At 22.6% G+C, this 20,820-nt stretch overlaps 1 protein-coding gene across 1 annotated transcript; it reads left to right on the top strand.

Moving 5' to 3' along the window:
• Window positions 1–5,661: 5,661 nt before the first annotated feature.
• LOC145841342 (type-2 angiotensin II receptor-like) lies at window positions 5,662–19,130 on the top strand. The gene is made up of 5 exons (XM_082948704.1): window positions 5,662–5,818; window positions 9,045–9,172; window positions 15,286–15,490; window positions 16,168–16,382; window positions 19,053–19,130. Exons 1-5 carry the CDS (start codon window positions 5,662–5,664, stop codon window positions 19,128–19,130), a joined length of 783 nt encoding a protein of 260 aa, XP_082804830.1.
• Window positions 19,131–20,820: the final 1,690 nt, after the last annotated feature.

The following is a 20,820-nucleotide window of genomic DNA, read 5'->3' as shown; positions in this document are numbered from 1 at the left end:
TTGAACGAAATTTAAACTAATGAAGATATATTGTATAATACTTATTTACATAAATTTTAAATTTTATAACTTTTATAAGATTTTTAACCAGGAAGAAACATTCTGTTTTAATTTACTTTTAACTATTACGTTAAACTCTTTATTGAACGACAAAACAGTGCTCAAAAATATTAGTTTAAGGACCCTGTGTATAGAAGTATAAATTTTATTGTAGACAATTTAAACTTTGATTCTAGTCTAAATTGTTAACATTATTGCTATTTCTTTTAATAATTTCAAAAATCATCCACAATGATAAAGTGTAAATTATTGAAATGTTTTTTATACTATTTCTACTATTATTTCTTGCTATTACTAGAATTTTATCCAATTTAAAGTTGCTTTAAAGTATCTGGATTTTTTAAAACTTTTTAATTACAGTTCAATTTTTTATATTATTGACAAAAAAACGAAAAAATAGATATTAAAAGTTTTCTTTAAAGTAAAACAAAAAACATGTTAGTGTAGTTTAAACACTTTGTACAAAGTTGAACTGTATTTAGTTATTTCTTTGAACAGTTCTTTTCAAACATCCTTGTTTTACCTTTTTATGACTAAAAGCTATTATAACTATCTATTCAATAAAAGAATTTTCTTTATGTTACTATAAACATGTTGCAACGTTTGATATTTTTCTTAGTTTATTTAAAACAAGCTGGTAAACTCAATAAATCAGCTTGACTCTTTATAAAGTTGGTACATGGTCATAAGTATTGAAAAGTGTATAGTTGTCAAAACTATCATAAGTCATATAACATTAACAAAATTTATAGCACATCAAGAATTTTAAATGTGTTTGTATTTTAAACATTTTAGACTTGAATATATGAACAAAAAGTAAAACTTTTATATTTGCAAGCATTCTGCAGAAATCAATAGAACTTCAGCATAATGTAGTAGAGAACATGTTTATTACTTTAGTTTGCAATAAATTTCTTTAATTCATGGCAATAAGAATTTGTACCCTAAATTTCAACTTGGATAACATCATTTTTATTCTAAATTATATAAGTTGTATAACAGTTAAACTGCTGATTATAAACATTTTTGTTATTTATTAATACTAAAAGAGAAATAATCTTAACATAATGTAGTAATAGAATGTTTTTATAAAATATTTATAGCGTTTTTGAATTGTTTAACAAATAATTGTACAACAGCGTATAAAATGCATTTTTTATTCATCTTAAAACAAAAACCAAGTTTGCACAAGGTAATGATAAACTTATACTTAAAATCAATAAATAATAAAATATCATAATTACGTTGCATCAATTATTCACCAACGCAAAAGTTTTACAGTTATACCGCTGAAACATTAAATACTTAAAAATTAAAAAAATTGAAAACAAAAGTTAAATGCGGGGTGGTCGATCGATTAATGCGAAAAATTACAACAAATCTACACGCATGTTACTTGTAAGCCAAATGAAACATTTCTGCACATTACATGCCATTTCCTGTTTTTATTGATGTTAAACATGATTACCTCTGATTAAAAGTATGTTTTATAAATGTACAAGGTTTTGATTTTTTTTTCATTTAAATAGATTATAGTGAATTTATTTAAACTATCTTATTCTTAATTGAATATTAGTCACATTAAATTGTTCTAAAAACATATTCAAAATAAAGAGTTTTTTGAAACATTTATAAGGATACATTTGTGCTAAAACTCTTACGATTATTTGTTAAAGTTATTTAAACTTTTATAATTCTATTATTGTAAGTACCTTGCGTTGATTCTAGTTATAATTAATAAAAGTCTATAACTACTTATTAATTTCTTTAAACTTATTGTGTTCACAACTTTTGTAGAGCTTTATAAAAAGTTAAAAAGAAAATGCTCTATATTGACTTTTTTAAATTTTTTGTTACAATTAAAATATTTAGAGTAAGACTGTTTAATATTTTTCTTAATGTTATACAAACTGTAATATTCATGAGGTTTTTTTAGAGCTAAAAGGTTTTTGATGATGTATAAACGTTTTTCAATTTAGTTTATGTTTTCGTGCAAATTTCGTATCTTTTTAGTGGACTTTTTTAGAAATCAAAAAAAAAAGTTTCTACTTCAAGCACATTTTATTTATTTATCAAGTTTTATTAGTTTTCAAAGTTTATGTTTGAAAGCCGTTAGTTTGAAAGTTTACTTTTAAATATGACATAAATTGGCATAAATAATAAATTTAAATTTTCATTATTAGTAAACAAACAAAAGTTTTTCGTACTAATAAAGTAAATAGTTGTAAATGTTTAATGTTTATCTTTTATATATAAATTAATAAATATATATATAAGAGGGCATTCAATTAAGATTTCTTTGTAAGTAAACCAAACTACAAATAAAGAAAGCAAATTTGTTAGTACGGTATGAAAAGGTTAAAATGGTTTATAGAGAAATAAACTTCTTATATTAATTTTATCTATAAAATTAACTAAATACGTTAAACAACAGAATGATTGATTTTTAAAATCGAGCTATAAAAACACAAATGGAGAATATTAAAGTAACTACAAGCTAAATTTAATTTACTTTAAATACTTTTATACTCAAACTAATTGACAATCACATGTTTTCTTTTATTAATTCTAAAAACTCAAAAGCACAAACGTTGTATAAGCTTCCTCTATTTAATTAAGCAGTAAATTTATAGTAAATGTACTATTTTAGATTATCAAGATTTTTAAACATGTGCTTTTTGTTTAAAAACAATTATAATACCTTAAAAAAAACTTTTTAATTAAAAAAACATTAGTTAGGTTTTAGCAAAGCACTCATTACAAGAGTGTCATTTAAAGTTCAGTTGTATCTGATCTTTATTTGTATCAGCAGGTACTGCTTAAAAACAGTTAACAAGTTGTTTTTCTGTTTTAATGCTTTTTTCTAAAACAAGAAAAACAAGAACAGTTCGTTTTCATAATAAGCAATAAACAAAATATTACAGAATTTTTTATTTGAAAATGTATGTAGCTACTACTTGTTACTAAAAATTGTAAATATTAATAGAACTTTCGTTATGAAACATCAGAAAAATATATAGGACTTCAATATGATTTTAAATGCAATTAAAAAAATAAAAGACTTTTTTTTACTACTGTAAAGTATTATAGTGTATATATAAAAATAAAAATATAAAACTCATAAATTATATAAAAAAACAGTTTACAAGTTTAAACTAAACACGTTTCTTAAATAAAGTTTTTATTGTACATTCTCTAAATGTAAAATAATAAATAAGACTAAAGAAAACACAAAACTAGTACAACTAAGTTTATGTTTATAAATAATATCGTCATTTACATATGAAATATTTTGTTTACAAAAATTAATAAATTTATAAAACAATGTTTACATATGTTATAAAACTATATGAAGTAAAATGCTTAATACATAAGAGCTTAATTAATTAAAATATATTTAATTCAACAATAGTCAACTTAAGCTTACGCCGTTTTAACTAGAAGGATCTTCAGAGCTTTTTAAGTGACAAATTAAAAGATTGTTTGTCACTTAAAAAAGCTCTGAAGATCCTTCTAGGTGAAACGGCGTAAGCTTAAGTTGACAATTTTTGAACAAAACACGTTTTAATTAAAACACGAAGCTTTAAACTTTATCAAAATTAATGATAAAATACAAATACTTAATTACGTTAAAACTACCGTGTTCACTTAGAAGCAATTAAAGCTAAACTATAAACATACAATAAATTTTTAATAAAATTTTCGATTAACAAACATTTAAAATATTCAAACTTAAGTTTATTCTAAATTGCTTATTAAAATTCTTAGAGATACTGAACATTGTATCTTTAGATACAATTAGCTAAGTTTATAAAGAAAAACTATTGATATAAAAACATTTCTGGTGGAGTTAAAGATGAAAAACTAATTAATTTCATTAATTTATATTAGTCTTTAATGATAGCTTTTTTTGTATACTTTGTTTGTACTAGTAACCAGTTTTGCTATAATTTTAATTTTTTTTCTAAGTTATCTTCCTAAGTTATTAGAACTTTTCCAAATGATATCAAGCTCGATTTTTATAGATATGAAAGCGTTGTCATGCTAAAAATATATATCGAAAAGTTTAAATAAGTTTCTACTAGTAAAATTTTTTAAAATGCATTACACAGATAAAGTCCTAAAGGAAAGGTCACAAAACAGGTAATATTTATTAAATACAGCTGTATAGCAAGCATTTTGTTGTTTAAAACACCACATAAGTAGAACAGTATAACGATAAAGATTGGACACAGACAACATTTTAACCATATGAACTAGTATTGTAAAATACAGTTTTTCATTTCATTCTTCCGCCGCAGTCTTGTAGTTTTGTGTTGTAAGATGACAGAGTTACAAAGTCAAGTAAAAAGATGCATTGTATAAAAATAATGTTCTGTTTTACAAATCCTTAGATTCCTCATGTGTTGACACATTATAGTAGCATAATGTTACGAATGTGTAAAAAAATGTTAGCCAGAAAGTTTTCGATTAAATAGTTAAGATAAAAAAATAATTTTAACAAGTTAAAGCAAGTGTATTAAAATTTTTACGGTTTTTATGTAAAAAAAGTTTTTAAACACTAAATGTATATGATGTAAAAGAAAAAGAAAATATAAAATGTAAAAGAAAAGAATAAAAACGCAATTTTTGAAACAAGTGTGAAATTTTTATAGTTTTAGATATTTAAGTTTTTTTTATTAAAATGGACTTATATATCTTAGTATTAGTCATGTGTTAAACATCGCACACTTAATTTTTCTAGAAAAAATTGAAAATATCTTAAATAATACTAAAAATGAAAAAAAAAATTAGGATGGTAAAAGTGATTCAAATTTTTATGAAATTCATCATGGTACACAATTTTCTAACTTATTCTTTAGTTTTGGTTTTACTTTGGCATATCAGTTTAAATTATTTTAACTGTGTTTTTAACTAAATTTTGTTTTTAATTCAAGTTTTTATTTTTTTAAGGCAATCTTTTAGAATTTAAATTTCCAAATTTTTATTTACAGTTATTTAATACTTTAAAGTAAGTTTAAACCTAAGCTTTTTTACAATGCTGTACAAAAATGTTTTAGAATTAAAAAAAACAATATAACAAGAATTAAAAACGTTTGTATTACTTAAGCAGATTACCGAAAATTTATAAGGCTCTCATTTTAATTTGATATTATTTACCTTTATTTTCCTATTTGATTAGTCTATATGACTTTTTATAAGTTTGAATACAACTGAGAAAAAACTTAACACTCATTATAATACTTAAATATCTTTAAATGATAAAACGACATTACATTTTAATTGAAACAACGAAATTATATGAAAAAAAAAATGTAATAATAGTATAATATATACCTATAACCTTGAGGTCAAAATAACGTTAATAGTTAAATGATTTCATCAGTTGCAAGATATTAATAATGATAAAAATTTGAAACAACGGTTAAAATAAAAACAAACATAAAAACTAAATTTAGAGCAGAATAAAACTTTAGAAATCTTCCTTAACAGAAAATAAAAACTTATGATTTTCTTTAAGCAATCTATTTATAAATTCAAAAAACTAGATATATTTTAAATCTTTACTGATTGCTAACTTAAACTAGCAACTAATTAAAAATGTATGATTTTTTGGAAGAGATGAACGAAAAGAACTCGACATACAATCCTAAACCGATTGATGTTTCACTCGCTGCAGTTTACTTCATAATCGCTGTTGTTGGGATTATCGCTAACATGGTAGTGTTTTTCATTATAACTGCTGAAAAAGAAACCTGTTAGTACTCCTAGTTATAAAAATTTACATCCTAACTTGATAAAATTATTTGATGTTTTTTATTCCTTAAAAACTTTTAGTTTATACGAAACATTATAACAAGACGAAGAAAAATTACGAAATATTTAATGTTGTTAAAAAAAAATCACTAAAGACAATTCTATTTTTTAAATGAATATTTTAAATTGTTTTTTATATTTTATGAACAGTTTTGATTATTTATTAATATTAATCAATAGTTTTTGTATAATATAAAAATAAACACTAGTTCAGTTAGATAGACCTAGAAACTAAGTAGATAAATCCAGTTTTAACAAACATTTTTTAAAAATAATTCAAGAATATTAACATTGCAGAACAATTGTTTTTAAGCTTTCTAAGTAGTTTTTCTAGCTTTTGAAATTAATCAATAAAATCCAATAAGTAACTCTTATACATAGCTAAGTTTTCTATACCCAATAGTTACACAAATAAACTAGTGTTTAAGAGTTTAAAGCTTACATATACCAATAAATGGGTAGGTGTCAAATATCCAAGAAGGAAAACTTTTGCAAAAAGGGTCACTTTTGCACGAGGAAACTTTTTTAGAAGGGTCATTTTTGCACATTTTTCTTTATTTAATTTATTATTACGTTTTTTTTTATTACCACTATTATCCCTAACTCTTACTCTTAGTCGGTAACTTTGTTTTATTATTATTTTATTTTTTTATTTATTTTATTTTTTTTTTCGTTACTGTTACTGTTTCCCTAACCTTTACCCTTAGTCGGTATTTTATTATAATTATTAATTTCAGTGTCAATATTACCCCTAACCTTTACCCTAGATCGGTTATTTTTAACTATTTTTTTGTTTAATTTATTTGATTATTAGTATTACAATATTAGTTTAATATTTAATTAATAACTCTTGTGAAAAATGACTTTTTGTGCAAAAATGCCTTTGTGCAAAAGTTATCCTTTATGCATATTTTACCCGTCCCCCAATAAATTAATATAAACCACAATTTTAAATTAATAAAACTTAAAGACTAAGTTCTTTTCATCACAGGATAGATGGTAATTAGCTTGTCTCATACTGTTTTTGAAAATAACTTTTTGAAGATTTTCGTTAAAGTTTATTTAATGCAGTATTTTATAGTATACTTTTTACTTTGACGCAAAATATAAAAACTAATTTTTTTTTAAACTATTTTGATAATTTCTTATTCATTTGTCGTGTTGAGTTGAGTTAATTATTATATACTCTTATTAACTACTTGTTGAAGAAGATGAATGAAAAGCCTTTTATCAGACATTCGACAACTAAAAATGTTACTTTAAATAAATTGAATATTAGTTAAAAAAAAGTTCACCAAGAATCAATCGTATATAATCGTATATAAATTTCCCGATACTAGTAGAGTAATATAATTAGGAAGCTTTTACGCAGCTTTAAAACTAGATTAAATAAAAACAAGTTGTGCTGAAAAATTGCGATAACATTGAAACGTTCTTAGACAACTTAAAAATAGTTGTTTGTATTTCAAATATGTTAATAAATATGAAATTTGTAAATGTAGGTAAAAATATAGCTTAAGTTTTTGAATAAATGAGTTTGAATAAAAAATATGTAACATTTTTATGCACAAAGAATTATTAGCTCATATTTAATTATATTATTAAGTTCGAAAGTAACAAAATTAACTAGTAAATCATATATAAATTCAATAAGAAACTTATGTACAATTAAAAAATATACTTAAACTATTATGGCACCTAAATATAGTCTATAAACACTAAAAGTGTAGTTAAAAAATTTAAAAAAGCGCTAAGTTGATTTCTCACGAGGTCTGGACTCAATAAAAAGAAAACAACAGTTGTAGGTTGATAAAAACTTTTAGTTTCGCCTTTGTTAATCTATTTTTTTTTAAATGACAACTTATGTCAAATATTTTGTTTGCGAAAACTCTAGGTGCAACAAAGTCGTTCGTATTGATTATAAAAACAAGCTGTATTAAGAGCGAGTGTGTCATATTCAGGCCTTATTAATTATTTCGTTTCAGAAAACAGCTATTTTGAGCAGTTGCGTTGTTTAAAAAAAATATGCGTTGGTTTTTACTGTGTTTTTAATATTAATCGTTGCCTTTGTTATCCATGATAATTAAATATTTAAATATAGTTTTTCTAAACTTATAAATTAATATTTCTTTAACCCCTTGACCTTTTAGACCTTTACCATTTTTTACGACAAAATTTTATTGCATTTTAACTAAAAATAAATCCTTTAATTTTGCTTAGTTAGTAATCTAGCATTTCAAAAAGTTATAAACTTATTAAGAGAATCATATTCTTAGTCAAGAAAAAAAATGCAAGGAAACATTTAAAGAATAAAATACTTTCAGTATTTTTTGATAAGATTTTGTTATCACAACATTCTTATACGTAATTTTACTATGAACGAGAAATATGTACTTATTCATAAAAATAAGGATCATTATACTTTTGAATATTTAAGAAAGAAATTTTTTGTATATAAAATGGATAATAAATTTTATACCGATTTTATTTGATTATATACAATACATAAATATACCTGTACGAATTCTTGTTCTAAGAAGTTTTTAGAGTATAATAAAATGGTTTTAGTAGATACTATAATATAAAAGAAAAGCATAAATTAGATACGTAGTTTCTAAGGTTTATTTTTCGCTCTATTTGAATATATCATAACTCTTTTTTTTTTGATTCTACTAAACTTACTTTAAATGTAACGTTAAATTAAAGTGAAAATACTAAAATAAATTGATAATGAGATTTACGAACATCCAAAAAATTTAAATAAATATAAATGAAGTTATTAAATTTTCAGCAAAGACAGTTACTTCAATGTACGTTTTACAACTCACTCTGACAGATAGCTTATTTTTGTTTATGTTGCCGTTTTTTGCAATGTATAAACTTACTAACAGTTGGAATTTTGGCTTAGGTAGGTTGATTTTTTTGTCTATGAAATTAAATATAAAATCAATAAAAATGTTAAAGTTTAACCTATTAATTTTAAGAAGGTTTTCATTTATGCTCGCTAAAAAGCTTTTACCACTTCGTAATTTAAAAAAGTTATTAAAGTTATCAGAAGTTTGCCATAAAGTAATTATGTTTTAGTATTAAAAATCTTGGCAAAATTATCTAAAGCTTACGACAAAATTCTTTTTTATAATTTTTACATTAAACAAATAATATTAAAGGTTTGTGCAAAGCTGCAAGAACTTTTCAAACACTTAATTACACAGCAAGCGTGTTTTTTCTTACAGCAATGAGTATTGACAGGTACATAGCTGTGGCTTACACTACTAGAGCTCGGCAGGTGATAAGTGTTTGTATATTTATATAGTTTTATAATGGTATTTCATATCTTTAAAGGTAAATTGAATTCTAAATATGTAATTGTGGAGCAATGGCTGTTCTTAAAAAATCACAAATATTTAAAAACCTAAGAAAATAAAAGTTTAATTTTTTCGCATTTAGTTTAATTGTTTTGAAAAGTATAGTTTACTCACTTTTAGTTAAACAACTTTATTGATTTTCAAGTATATAACAAGTATTTATTTACCAGTAAATTTACTAGTTATTATTCGAGTTATAAACTTTTACTAAGTCGAAAGTGTATAATTCTTAAAAAAAATCGTTATAAACAGTTAGCTAAAAGTATTTAAATGTAATGCACTTTGTTTTCATCAGTTAGCTAGCACAGTACTACTTAAAAATTACATTGATTTTTTAATACTAAAAATACTGATAAAAAGGTTATTTATATGAATTAGTTATTTCAATTGTTTGATAGGGCATTTTTTCTGATATAAAACAAAAAATTGAACTAAACAAAAACTCAGACATACTAAGACAATAAAAACCGTTACAAATTTTTTTATTTATAATTTAAGTTAACTTTAAAACTAGATTTGGAATCTTATTTAGTATTTATTTGCAAAATTTGAAAGAAACTATACAACACATTTAAAAAATAAACTATAAACACTGACGTACAAATAATTATGTAACTAAGATTTTTTATTGCAACATTGTTTTATAAGGTACAACAGGTTCAGTATAATAAAAAACAGTATTGAAATTTTAGTCTTGAAATAAATTCACGTCGAAAGATTAAGATTATAGCTATTGTAATAAAAAGTCAATTATGAATTGCGTAGATTTTTGAATACTATTATGATTTATTGAATTATTTTAAATATGTTATTTTTGTATATGTTTTCAAAATAGACAATTTTACATTATGCCTACCTTAAATGTTTAAATACGAATGAACAAGTTACATAGTTAACCTGAAAAAGACAAATTTCATTTTTTTATTGACAACTATTTTTCTTAAAAATACATAAATTGAATATTATTTATAATACACTTCCAGTATTTAAATGTTATACACATATACAACTCATTTATTTGCTGTACTTTAAATTTTGATCAGGTTATAAGAATAAATTTTCTACCTTTTATCTTTAGTTTAAATTCAAGTAGAGTATTTAAGATTAAAGAGTAAGAATAAACTTTAATTAATTAAATCAAAAAAGATGTCTTTTACTGTAAACTTGTTAAACCACGTGTGTACAAGTATACAAAAAAGTAGAATAAACAATCAAACAGTAAATAATAATATTAAACTAGCCAACAAAATGTTAAAAATTAAGTTCATATTTTGACATTTTGTTTTCCACAGTCGTTTTCATTTTTTTAATTAAAAAACCAAAGTAGCATATTGTTAAGAAATAGAAATAGAAGTAAACTTCATATCAATCTTTGTTAAACTTAATGAGTTATTCTATAAACGACTTATTGTAATAAATCATTTTTAAGTTAACTTTTAAGTTTGTTTTTATCTAAGTTCATCAAAATTTGAAAATAGTATTCTATTTTTCCTTTTTTCAACTAGAACGAAGATAAAATTAGTTTTTTGTTAATTATTTTCTAATGATGTTAGTTATACTTTCCATTAAAATATACTACAAAATACTCCCTAGTAAGTGTTTATACAATCATTAGTAAATAATGAATTTTTACTATTATTCTTCATAGTAGAGTTGGATAGATGTTTTGAGTAAAAAATTAAAAAATAAAGATTAAAGTAATAACATACGATTTAAACCTATTTTGTTTTCTCGCAATAGTTTTTAAACTATTTATATAGTTAGTGTTTTTTTTTATAAATTAAGGAGAAAGGTAAACATTTTATCTTATTCAATAAAAAGCTATAAATTAAAACATATTAAAAAAAGTATAATTTCCTTATTAGAATTTTTATGATAATTTTTTTTTCTAATTATCTTTAAAGGGAGTATGTGTATTGTAAGTTTGATCGTCAGTAAAAAAGTTTTTAGAACTTTAAAATTTAATTGACTTTTATATTTTATTATTTAGCAAACATAAAAAAACGATAATGTTTTTCATATTTTAACAAGTTAGAGCAAATAACTCAAAACTCGAATGCAAAATTGTTTTAATCTGAAATAACTATAACGGTTTTTTAATTTTAATTATTAATGCATACTATGATTATAAGTTTGTAAACAGACTAAAGTAGTTGTAGTTTGTTTTAAATTACCAACAAAGCTTTATGCTTTAAATTGTACACAACTTGCTTTAATATCATTTATAAATATTACATAAATGTAAGATATAAAAAAAACCAAGTTTATTACAAAGCCAATAAAAATCATGCTAACAGATAGTTTAAAGCTTCTGAATTAATTAAAAATAAATTTAATTTAAAATTTTATTGAAACAAATACTTATATTTACTATTTTCATTGTTAAATCATAAGCAGATTAGAACAAGAAAAAGAACGAAGTTTATCTGTGTTTTTGTTTGGATTATATCGATACTGATGACTTTACCTCAAATTTTATATACAAGAACTGAAGTTCGTGATCAAAACACTATTTTGTGTGATATAGCATTTCCAGATGCAAATACAGATTCTGATTTACTAAACGAAATAAAAAATATTGGTGATTAGTAAGTAAATATGTTCTTTTTTTAGGTTTTGAACATTTCAAAAAGTATGTTTCAAAATTATATTACAAAATCAAATATGGTTTATATGTAAAGCTTATGAAAACCATCAAAGCTTGTATAGGTTTTTAAAAAACGAGCATTCCCTTTTAAACAATTATAAATTACTGTTATAATAAAGGTATATCTAAAAGTTAAGTTACTATAATTTCTTAGTTTTTTATTAGTTTTATGAACAAAATAAATGTTTTGAATATTAGAAATAACAAGTAATTTTTATCTAAACAAATTTAATTACTGAGACTTATAAAAATTTACTGTTAAATTGTAATTTAACTAATTTATCAACATTCAAACTTATTTTGAAATTACTAGTCTTATTATGCATAAACTACTAAATTGAAAAAAAAGTATAAATATTTAATTTTTTTAGAAACTTTAAGATTCTTTGTTACTTCGACACTAGTTAACTATTTTTTTTTGTAAATTTTAGCTAAGCTTCTATAAATTTTTCTAAATAAATTATTAGTTTCAAAAAAACATACCTTCAAACTTTTAATATCAGAACAAAGTATTTATAGTTTTCTTTTTTAACTCAGTGACTCACAAAACAACACCTTTAATGAAAACTATGAATATCCGTATGAAGAATCTAGATGTTAGTTAAAATTTATTTTAATATTTTATACTAATTTTTGTATTTTGTCTCAAAAAGCATGTTTATTTTTAGTTTTCTCTAATTAACACACTAAAAAAAGATTAAAGTTAAAATAATCTACTAGTTAACCTTAGAGATTTATAATAATACTAGCAGTTCATCGTTTTGAAATTTATTAAACTATAATTAGAACGCGCCACCTTTAACAAAGTCATGCTTTGTACTTAGTCCTCTGAGAGTTCTAACTAGTTTTTTTTTCATACAGACTATACAAATTTTACGAATACTGATGATTACTACAACGAAGGTAAGCTGAATTATAATTAAATTTTTATTGTTACTCAAAATTAAAACTAAACTGGACCCTAGAAAAATTTAGAAAATTTAGTTTTGAATTTGTATGCAAACTATACTTTGTTTTTATTAAAACTTTAAAATATTTTAACAATCAATTTTGAAGAACTAAATTTCATTGGTTATAAATATTTATATCAATTATTAATGAAACTATTTTTTAGACACATTAAAATAAACATATAAAACAATATAAATTAACTTACTGTAAAAAACATTCTCTTATCATAAAATTAAATACTTCGATTACTACTATTTTGTGAAATAAGTTGAAGAAAAAAATATTATTTATAATACGCTTTGTTTTAAATTAATTGAACTTATATACAATATTTAATTTAGTTTAGTTATTAACAAACGATACTTAAAAAAGTACAATTTAACTCGACTAACGAAAAAATTTAATCGAAGTCATTTTTTTGAGGTGAATAGAAATTTAAATTTTGAAAATACTATTTTTTGAATTCTAGTACATAACTTAATTCTAAGTAGTACTAGTTTCGTTTTTATTTGTTTTTTATTATCAAACTATGTTATAAAAATCTTAAAGTAACTGTCTAAAATTCAAAACAGTTTTAGATCAAAGTTTAATTGATGATTTTGAATTGGAGGGCAAATCATGTCAACATGCTAAAATAAGTGAAACAGAAAAAGTTTGGAAAGTCATAAAATTCATAATTTCCTTCATCATTCCATTTGCTGTTATAAGTAAACATGATTTTTTTTAACTAATAATTTTGTTCGTTTTACTCTTATTATTGGATTTAATGCATTTTTGAATCGGTTTTTATTAAAGTGTAGTGTTTAATGTTAATATTTTTTTCTTCCACTATTAAATTAGTCGAAATAATCTAAATTCTGAATTATTTGATAAGCTTACTTGCTGTTAAATAAATGTATAAAACTTCAAAACAACAGGTAGGTTTAAGAAACTTAATAAAAAAATAATTTGCATTTGTAAGAAATGTTTTAATTTGAAAAATAAGCATTATTTACTATAGACCAAAAGTCTAATAAAAAAACAAACATAAGGTTTTTTCTTAAACAACCAATAAACGATATTAAACTTTAACAACTTTATATTTAATGATTTATTTTAAGGGTTACTATATCACAAATTTTTTAACTTTTTCATTGTACAATTTATAATGTTAAATATGCTTTTCCGTTTTTGTTTAAATGACATACTGTTATTATTATAAACATTTTTGTCAATATGCTGAAGTTACATAATTTTAAAGTTTTTTATAAAAGTTTAAAAATAAATAATCCTATATAAGAGAATGTTTAAAATACATACAGATTAAAATATTTTGCTAAAGGGAATATTCTAAAACGAGAAGTTTTGTTTTTACATGCAACGTATCGTATCCCTTAAACTTTAAGTATCTTAACAAGAACATTCTGTTAATTTTTCTCCATATCAATAGGATTTTAAGAATCAATATATAAGGATGTTTAAATCACAAAGAAAATTTTACGAATTTCTTTTGGACTTGTTTCTACTAGCATAACACTAAGAAAATTTAGGATGGTTTTTAGATTAATATTTTAAATCTAATAATTTAAATACTTTTATTTACTGAATATATAAATAAGTACTTTTCATTTAGTATTTATTTGCAAACATTTTTAATATAGAACTTTACAAACACCATATATAAAGTTCTGTTGAAACATTAAGACTGTTTAACAAACCGGTGTGACAAAAAACAACTGAGAATTAAAAACTAATAAATATTTATTCTCAGTCTATTTGTAGACAGTGCAACATGCTTGCATACATTCGTACAAAACTTGTGCACTCTGTTTTTTTTACAGAATATATTATTAAAAAAAAAATACTTAAAAACTTTGAGCTATATTTACAAAAAATAAAATAACAATATATTTTAAAATACTACGTGTTTTACTAAATTAGCAATACTTTGTTAAAATATCAAATGCTTTAAAAACTATAACTTGCAATATAACACAAAGTTATAAAATAAAAGGTTGTTTTTTTATTTAATTTATGTATTGTTAAAGTTAATATTCAGCTTTATTAAAAATCTAAGTTATAATCAATGTGTAAAAGTTTTCATAAACACAAAAATTCTCGCTGTAAAACTAAGTATTATACTTTTACTAAGATCCTAATTCAAAAAAAGAATAGTCAACACTTTTGAACATATCCTAATATATAAAAAAACACTAACATTTTGGTTGTTTGTGTACTAGATAATTCTTATTGTTTTGAAAACCAAGTTTGTTAGCTTTTAAGATAAAACAATAAAAAGTACATCGCAGGACTAAATTTCATCCTCTCGATAACTAACATTCGTTTAAAACTAAAGAATTTAAACTTACACATTAGCTCAAGCTATTTTGTTTAATAACTATTTGTCATTACCAAAGTTATAACTCTTTTAGTTAAATATAGTGAAAATATGTTCCTAATTTTTAGTATAAATACTTGACAGCAATTACTTACTTATCAATTCTTCACAAATTGCGTGTAAGTGAGGAGAAAATGTCACAAAGTACGACAACTAGCGGAGGAAAATCAAAAGTTGTGAGAAAAAGGGTGACACGCATGGTGGCAGTATTGGTCGTTTGCTTTTTGGTTTGCTGGTTCCCATACTCCGTACTGGACATGATCCGTATGAAAGGTAAGGTGGAATAATGATGGATGTATTTATGTAAAAATATAAAAATTTTTTTTTTATTAAGTAGTGAGATTAAACAAATAAACCAGGTTTAAGCTTTTATAACTTATTTCAAACGTTTTTAATAAATGTGTGATTTTTTAAACACTAAAAAAAGAATATTAAATATTAATAAACCTTAAAGAGTTTAAAAACAAAAAAACTAATAAAATTGTGCTTATGATAGTTAAATTAATTTATAAATTTTTTTTTAACTGTGATACAAGTTATAAAACGTAAAAATTTTAAATGAGATTAACTATTTGAATTTATTTTTGATTTTCAAGTAAAACAAAAAAAATTAGATTAAATTTGAAGTTCCATCGAGTAAAACTAATTATTAGCAATGAACTACTTTGTATATAATTTATACTAAAAACAGTGAAATACAAATACAAAACAAAATGAGTAAAAAATAAGCTACTTGTTGATTACGTTTGTTTTGATTTAACTAAATTTTAAGTGATAAAATCATAAAATGAAAAAAATATATTTTTTTTAAAAATAATAAAATTCTTACGAGTACTCAAAATAAAAAAAAACTACTAAAATAATAGAAAAGCAGAAACTATATACCTTAAAACATAAAGAATCAATGAATAAATTTATAAGGTTAATTAATAAAAAATAAAATTAATCAGGTACATATTTAAGCTTCAAAACATGTGACTACTTAGTACAAGTTTTCACTGCCATGGCATATGCCAACTCTGCTATTAATCCTTTGCTGTACACTTTCCTAGGCCACAATTTCGAAGAGAGATTGCAAGAAAGCGTGAAAAACTTCAAACGTGTTCTACCTGCGTTTACAGCCATAAAAAAAGTTACTGGATTTTCTTTTAAGGGCTGCAAAAAGGTTAGCAAAAAGTTTTTAATGCTTATGGATCTACATATAAGTAGAAGGAAAAATCCAAAAGTAAAATTACTTTGGTACGAATACTTATATTTTTTATCATACAAGCTCTGCAATATTAAGAGTTACTAAAAATTACATAACTGTCAGTCTATAAGATTTCCAAAGTAATGTTATATACTTTAATTTGAAACATTTGTTTTTTATACTATTCAATATATCACAGATATAATTATTAGTTCATAACTAAGTTTGCTTACCAATTAAGTTCTTAATTGTCGTTTAACTTACTAATATTTTCATTGATTAGTTCAAAGCTTCAGGGAGAAATAAATGTCTCAGTGTTTAGTCTAGTATAGGGGTGGGCAACGTTTTCAAATCAACGGGCCGGATCCTGAAAAATTTAGTTTTTTGCCGTCCGGAGCATTTAAAATTATTGATTTACTGGATCCAGCTTTTGGATTCAGCCGAATAATGACTTTCTATATCAGAATCCGACTGGATAATAATTTTAAGTCGTGATCCGGATTCGGTCGGGTTCTAATTTAAATAAAATTTTTGGATCCGGCCGGAGTCTAATTTTATGGATACAGTTAACCACTTTTTTGAACCCTTCGAATTCACAAAACTTTCTCAAGTCTAACAACTTAAGATGTAGATTGAGATATGTCAGATGTTTAAGAAGTGTTTATAAATAGAATTGACATTGTAATTGAAAAAGATACGTATGTGAAATATTGTACTTAAAAAAGCACTTTGTTTAGGGTAATTTGACAAAAAGATATGTCAACTAAATTAAAACAACACAAAATATTACTACAAAATGGTGTATTTATAAGTATACATTAATTTATAAATAATTTTTTAGCATGTTTTTAAAGTCAAGTTCTTACAGTTTTGTTTTGTAAAAATATGATACAAAATTTTATAAAAAATTAACAATATTGACCCTTTGCGGGCCTGTCACTTTGCTCGCGGGCCGGATCAATTTGTTCATTTTCATTTGCAGGCCAGATCCCATTAAAGTTTTAAAAACGGTCAGGGGACGGTCAATTTCACTCTGTGGGCCAGATCCGGCCCGCGGGCCGTACGTTGCCCACCCCTAGTCTAGTATATATAATAATGAATCGTTTATAATAAATTTACTGATTTAAACTGATGAAAATAAATAAACGTTTTTTAAGTGTTTTGGTGTTTTATAATTTATTTTAGTTGTTACTAAACTTAGTTTTGTTTGTTTTGTAAACTATACGAAAAAGTCAAAGTAATAAAATATTTACTATACAGTTGTTTCTGCCAAAACTTTTTGTTTAACTTTTAACGAAAAATAGAGTTCGTCTGTAAATTCATTTGGGAAAACAAAACATAAAATCAATGATGATAGAGAAAAAGTTCTTTTGAAAAACTTCAAACACAAACAGCAGTTCCAAAGTCCAAATAATTACAAAACAAAGGTATATAGTAAAGCAATGTAAAAGTTTATCACTTTTTACTATAATTTTTTAAAAATTATTTTATCTGAAAAAGCTTAGTCTTTTTTACTATGTAAACAAAAAATAGCTAAAAAAGAAAAAAAAATCAAAGATGATCATTTGTAAAGGTAAACATTTAGTTTTAAACTACATAAATTCGTAAATTTTAATTAAATTAAACAATTTAGAACTTTTTTATGTATTTTTTTTTCTATAATATCAATTAGCTCGTAGCTATTTTAAAATTAAAACGATGCAGCCTTTTACAATAATTGATTTCCTAATAATGTATTTATACCTTAGTTGAAATTGAATGCAACAAGGTTTATTTTCTGGCATACAACTTAAAAAAGTAAGAAAAACAGGCTTAAGCATTTTAACTTAGTAAATAATATTTGTTAACTTTCACTAAATATATTTTTAGTCAAACTATATTTTTAAAATTTTATTTTTGATTTTTTGTTTCGTTTTAAAGGTTACAAAAAATTGCAATAAACTCAAACAGTGTGCTACAAAACCAACAGAACTTTGATCTATGATTTGTTTTTAAAAACTTTCTAAAGTGATTAGTTTATTACGAACAGTTGGTTTACTTGTGTAAAAAATATGTTTTTACGGTTTTTACGAATCAGTTGTTAGATGTTAAACTTGATTTTAAAGGAGGCAAAGAAAGTTATTCGTGTATATGATATAGTTTTACTGTTGTTCCGATGTATTTTTGTACTGAGCATGATATAAAATTTTAAATGTGTATAATGAGTAATATGTATAAATAAGTTTGGTTATTTATCTAATTTAAATTTTCCTTAACTGTTTTATTATAAATACTTTTTTTTAGTTTCAAGCTAAACTTGTTTCAAAAATGTTGAAAAAAATATCTGTATTTTTGTGCTTAAGAACTTATGGGAAATAGACATATTTAAAATTATTGTATGGTTATCTAAAGAATTCTAACATCCTAATTCTAAAAGCTAGATTAGATTAAAAATAAGTTATAAAGAAAAAAAGTTTTTCTTGCTGTTTAAAGCTGTAGTTAAATTATATCAAAAGGTTGCAAAAGATTTTTGTACCAAAACCTTGTTTTCAAAAACAAGATACTTCTCAACTAATATTAAAGTGAAGAATTTTTGGAAATTTTTTTAGTTTAAATGCCCAGTAAAAGTAATTAATATTTAAAAAATAATTTATAACAAAATAACAGCGACCCGATTCTAATTTATACGAATGTGAAACTGAAATGACACCGGTGGAAAGATTCTCTGAAACAAAAGAAAATTAAATAATTTTTTTTTTTAACATAATTTTCTTCTTACTTAGAAATATGTTTTATTGCTATCGTAATAGTTTATTCTTTAACCATAATCTAATAAACTAGAAAAGTTTAGTTTTCATTTTTTTTCACTGTTTTCAATATGCTTAAAACTACTTCTTAAAACATTTTAAAAGGTTATTTTTGTCTTAGTTTTTTTTTTTATTCATGAAGACCTTGATGCAGTTAAGTTTTTTGTATCAATAAAAAAAATTAAGTAAAAAAAAAGTTGTGTTTTGTAAAAATGAATATAAAAAAAATTGTGTAAAATAAAAAGTGTAATCTTTCTTATTTATTAAACTTTATTTGCAATACTTTTATAAAGAAAAGAAAACTTTCTGGGTACACTATTTTATTCTATTCTTAAAACGTTGTTATTCAAGTTTGCTTAAACAAATGTTTTGTTTTATTGTCAATAATCCACAATAAAAAACAAAAAGTGCAGATAATTTGAATAATAATTCATAATACATTCAGTTAAAACTATAACTAATTTCAAATATCTCATTTGTTTTTATTAGTCTTTAACGTTAAAATGATAATGAAACTAAAATCTCGTATACAATGTTCTAAAGTTGAACGAAATTTCATTTTATTGTTTTATGTTAGAAAAAGCTAAGTACTGTTTGTATTAAACTAGTTTGAGATTTTAACGTACTAAATTTTATTTACTATCAATAGATAAAATAGTAAATTATCAATTTATTTTTTATTCAAAAACTATTCGTTATCCTTTTTAAGTTTTAAAACTTATGTAAGTTAAATTAAATTTTGAAAAGAAGACCATTAGAATACAAAACTTTGACCTAATACAAAACTGTTAATAAATGTGTTGTTATAAGAAGCATCTATAATTTAATCTTGTTTTAAACTTTTACAAGATTTTACCATTAAATGAGATTACTAAAAAACTATATAAAATTTTGAAAATTATTGATAACATTTATGTATATTTTAGATGAAAATTGTAGGTATTTTGATATTTAATTAAATTAATTTAGTTCAAGAAAAATTGTATTATGAAGTTTATAACCCGATATAGTATTAGATTTTCTTTTTTTAAACTTTTATAAACTTTAATTACGTTTTCAAAAGCTTACTTTTACTTTAAAATGATTTATTATATCACAGTTTTCTGTATGCTGATTTTTTACTAAAGGTTATCATACATATATATTTTTTTCAAATGCTGTAAGGTTTTAATGCGGCAGTGAAAAGTTTTTATCTAAAGAGCAATGTTATATTTAGTAAATCATTTATCTTATTTTAGATAAATAAATTTTTAATCTGAAAAAACTAACCTGAAGAAAAAAAAAAAATATTAAACATTAATAATAATTTATAAAACTTTTTTGAAGATTCAAGTATGAATTTAAATATTCTAATTTTAAAAATTTTATTACGCTCAAAATGAATATATAGATTTTAAAAATTAAATTTGAAAAATACTTTTTTTAAACGCCGAATAAAAGTAGTTATATATTATAAACAGTTAAAAACTATACAACTTAAAAGTATAAAAAACCTCATAATTCTATGCTTACTAATCATTTAGTAGCTTTCAACAAACAGTTATAAATAAAGATATCATTAAATTATAGATACTATTTTATTTATAAATGGTTAAAACTTTTAAATGAGTAAGTCAAGTTTTTACAAA

Source organism: Thalia democratica, chromosome 7, assembly GCF_965202585.1.
Source record: "Thalia democratica chromosome 7, ktThaDemo2.hap1.1, whole genome shotgun sequence".
In the NCBI taxonomy this organism is placed as follows: Eukaryota; Metazoa; Chordata; class Thaliacea; order Salpida; family Salpidae; genus Thalia; species Thalia democratica.
This window is presented reverse-complemented; position numbering and strand designations above follow the sequence as displayed.

Bases quoted from the DNA above. Each gene is read 5' to 3' on its own strand.
- LOC145841342 (XM_082948704.1), top strand. From the start codon at position 5,662: ATGTATGATTTTTTGGAAGAGATGAACGAAAAGAACTCGACATACAAT. The intron at 5,819-9,044 runs GTTAGTACTCCT...ATAATATTAAAG, and splicing joins AACTGCTGAAAAAGAAACCT to GTTTGTGCAAAGCTGCAAGA. The intron at 16,383-19,052 runs GTTAGCAAAAAG...ACAAAATAACAG, and splicing joins CTTTTAAGGGCTGCAAAAAG to CGACCCGATTCTAATTTATA.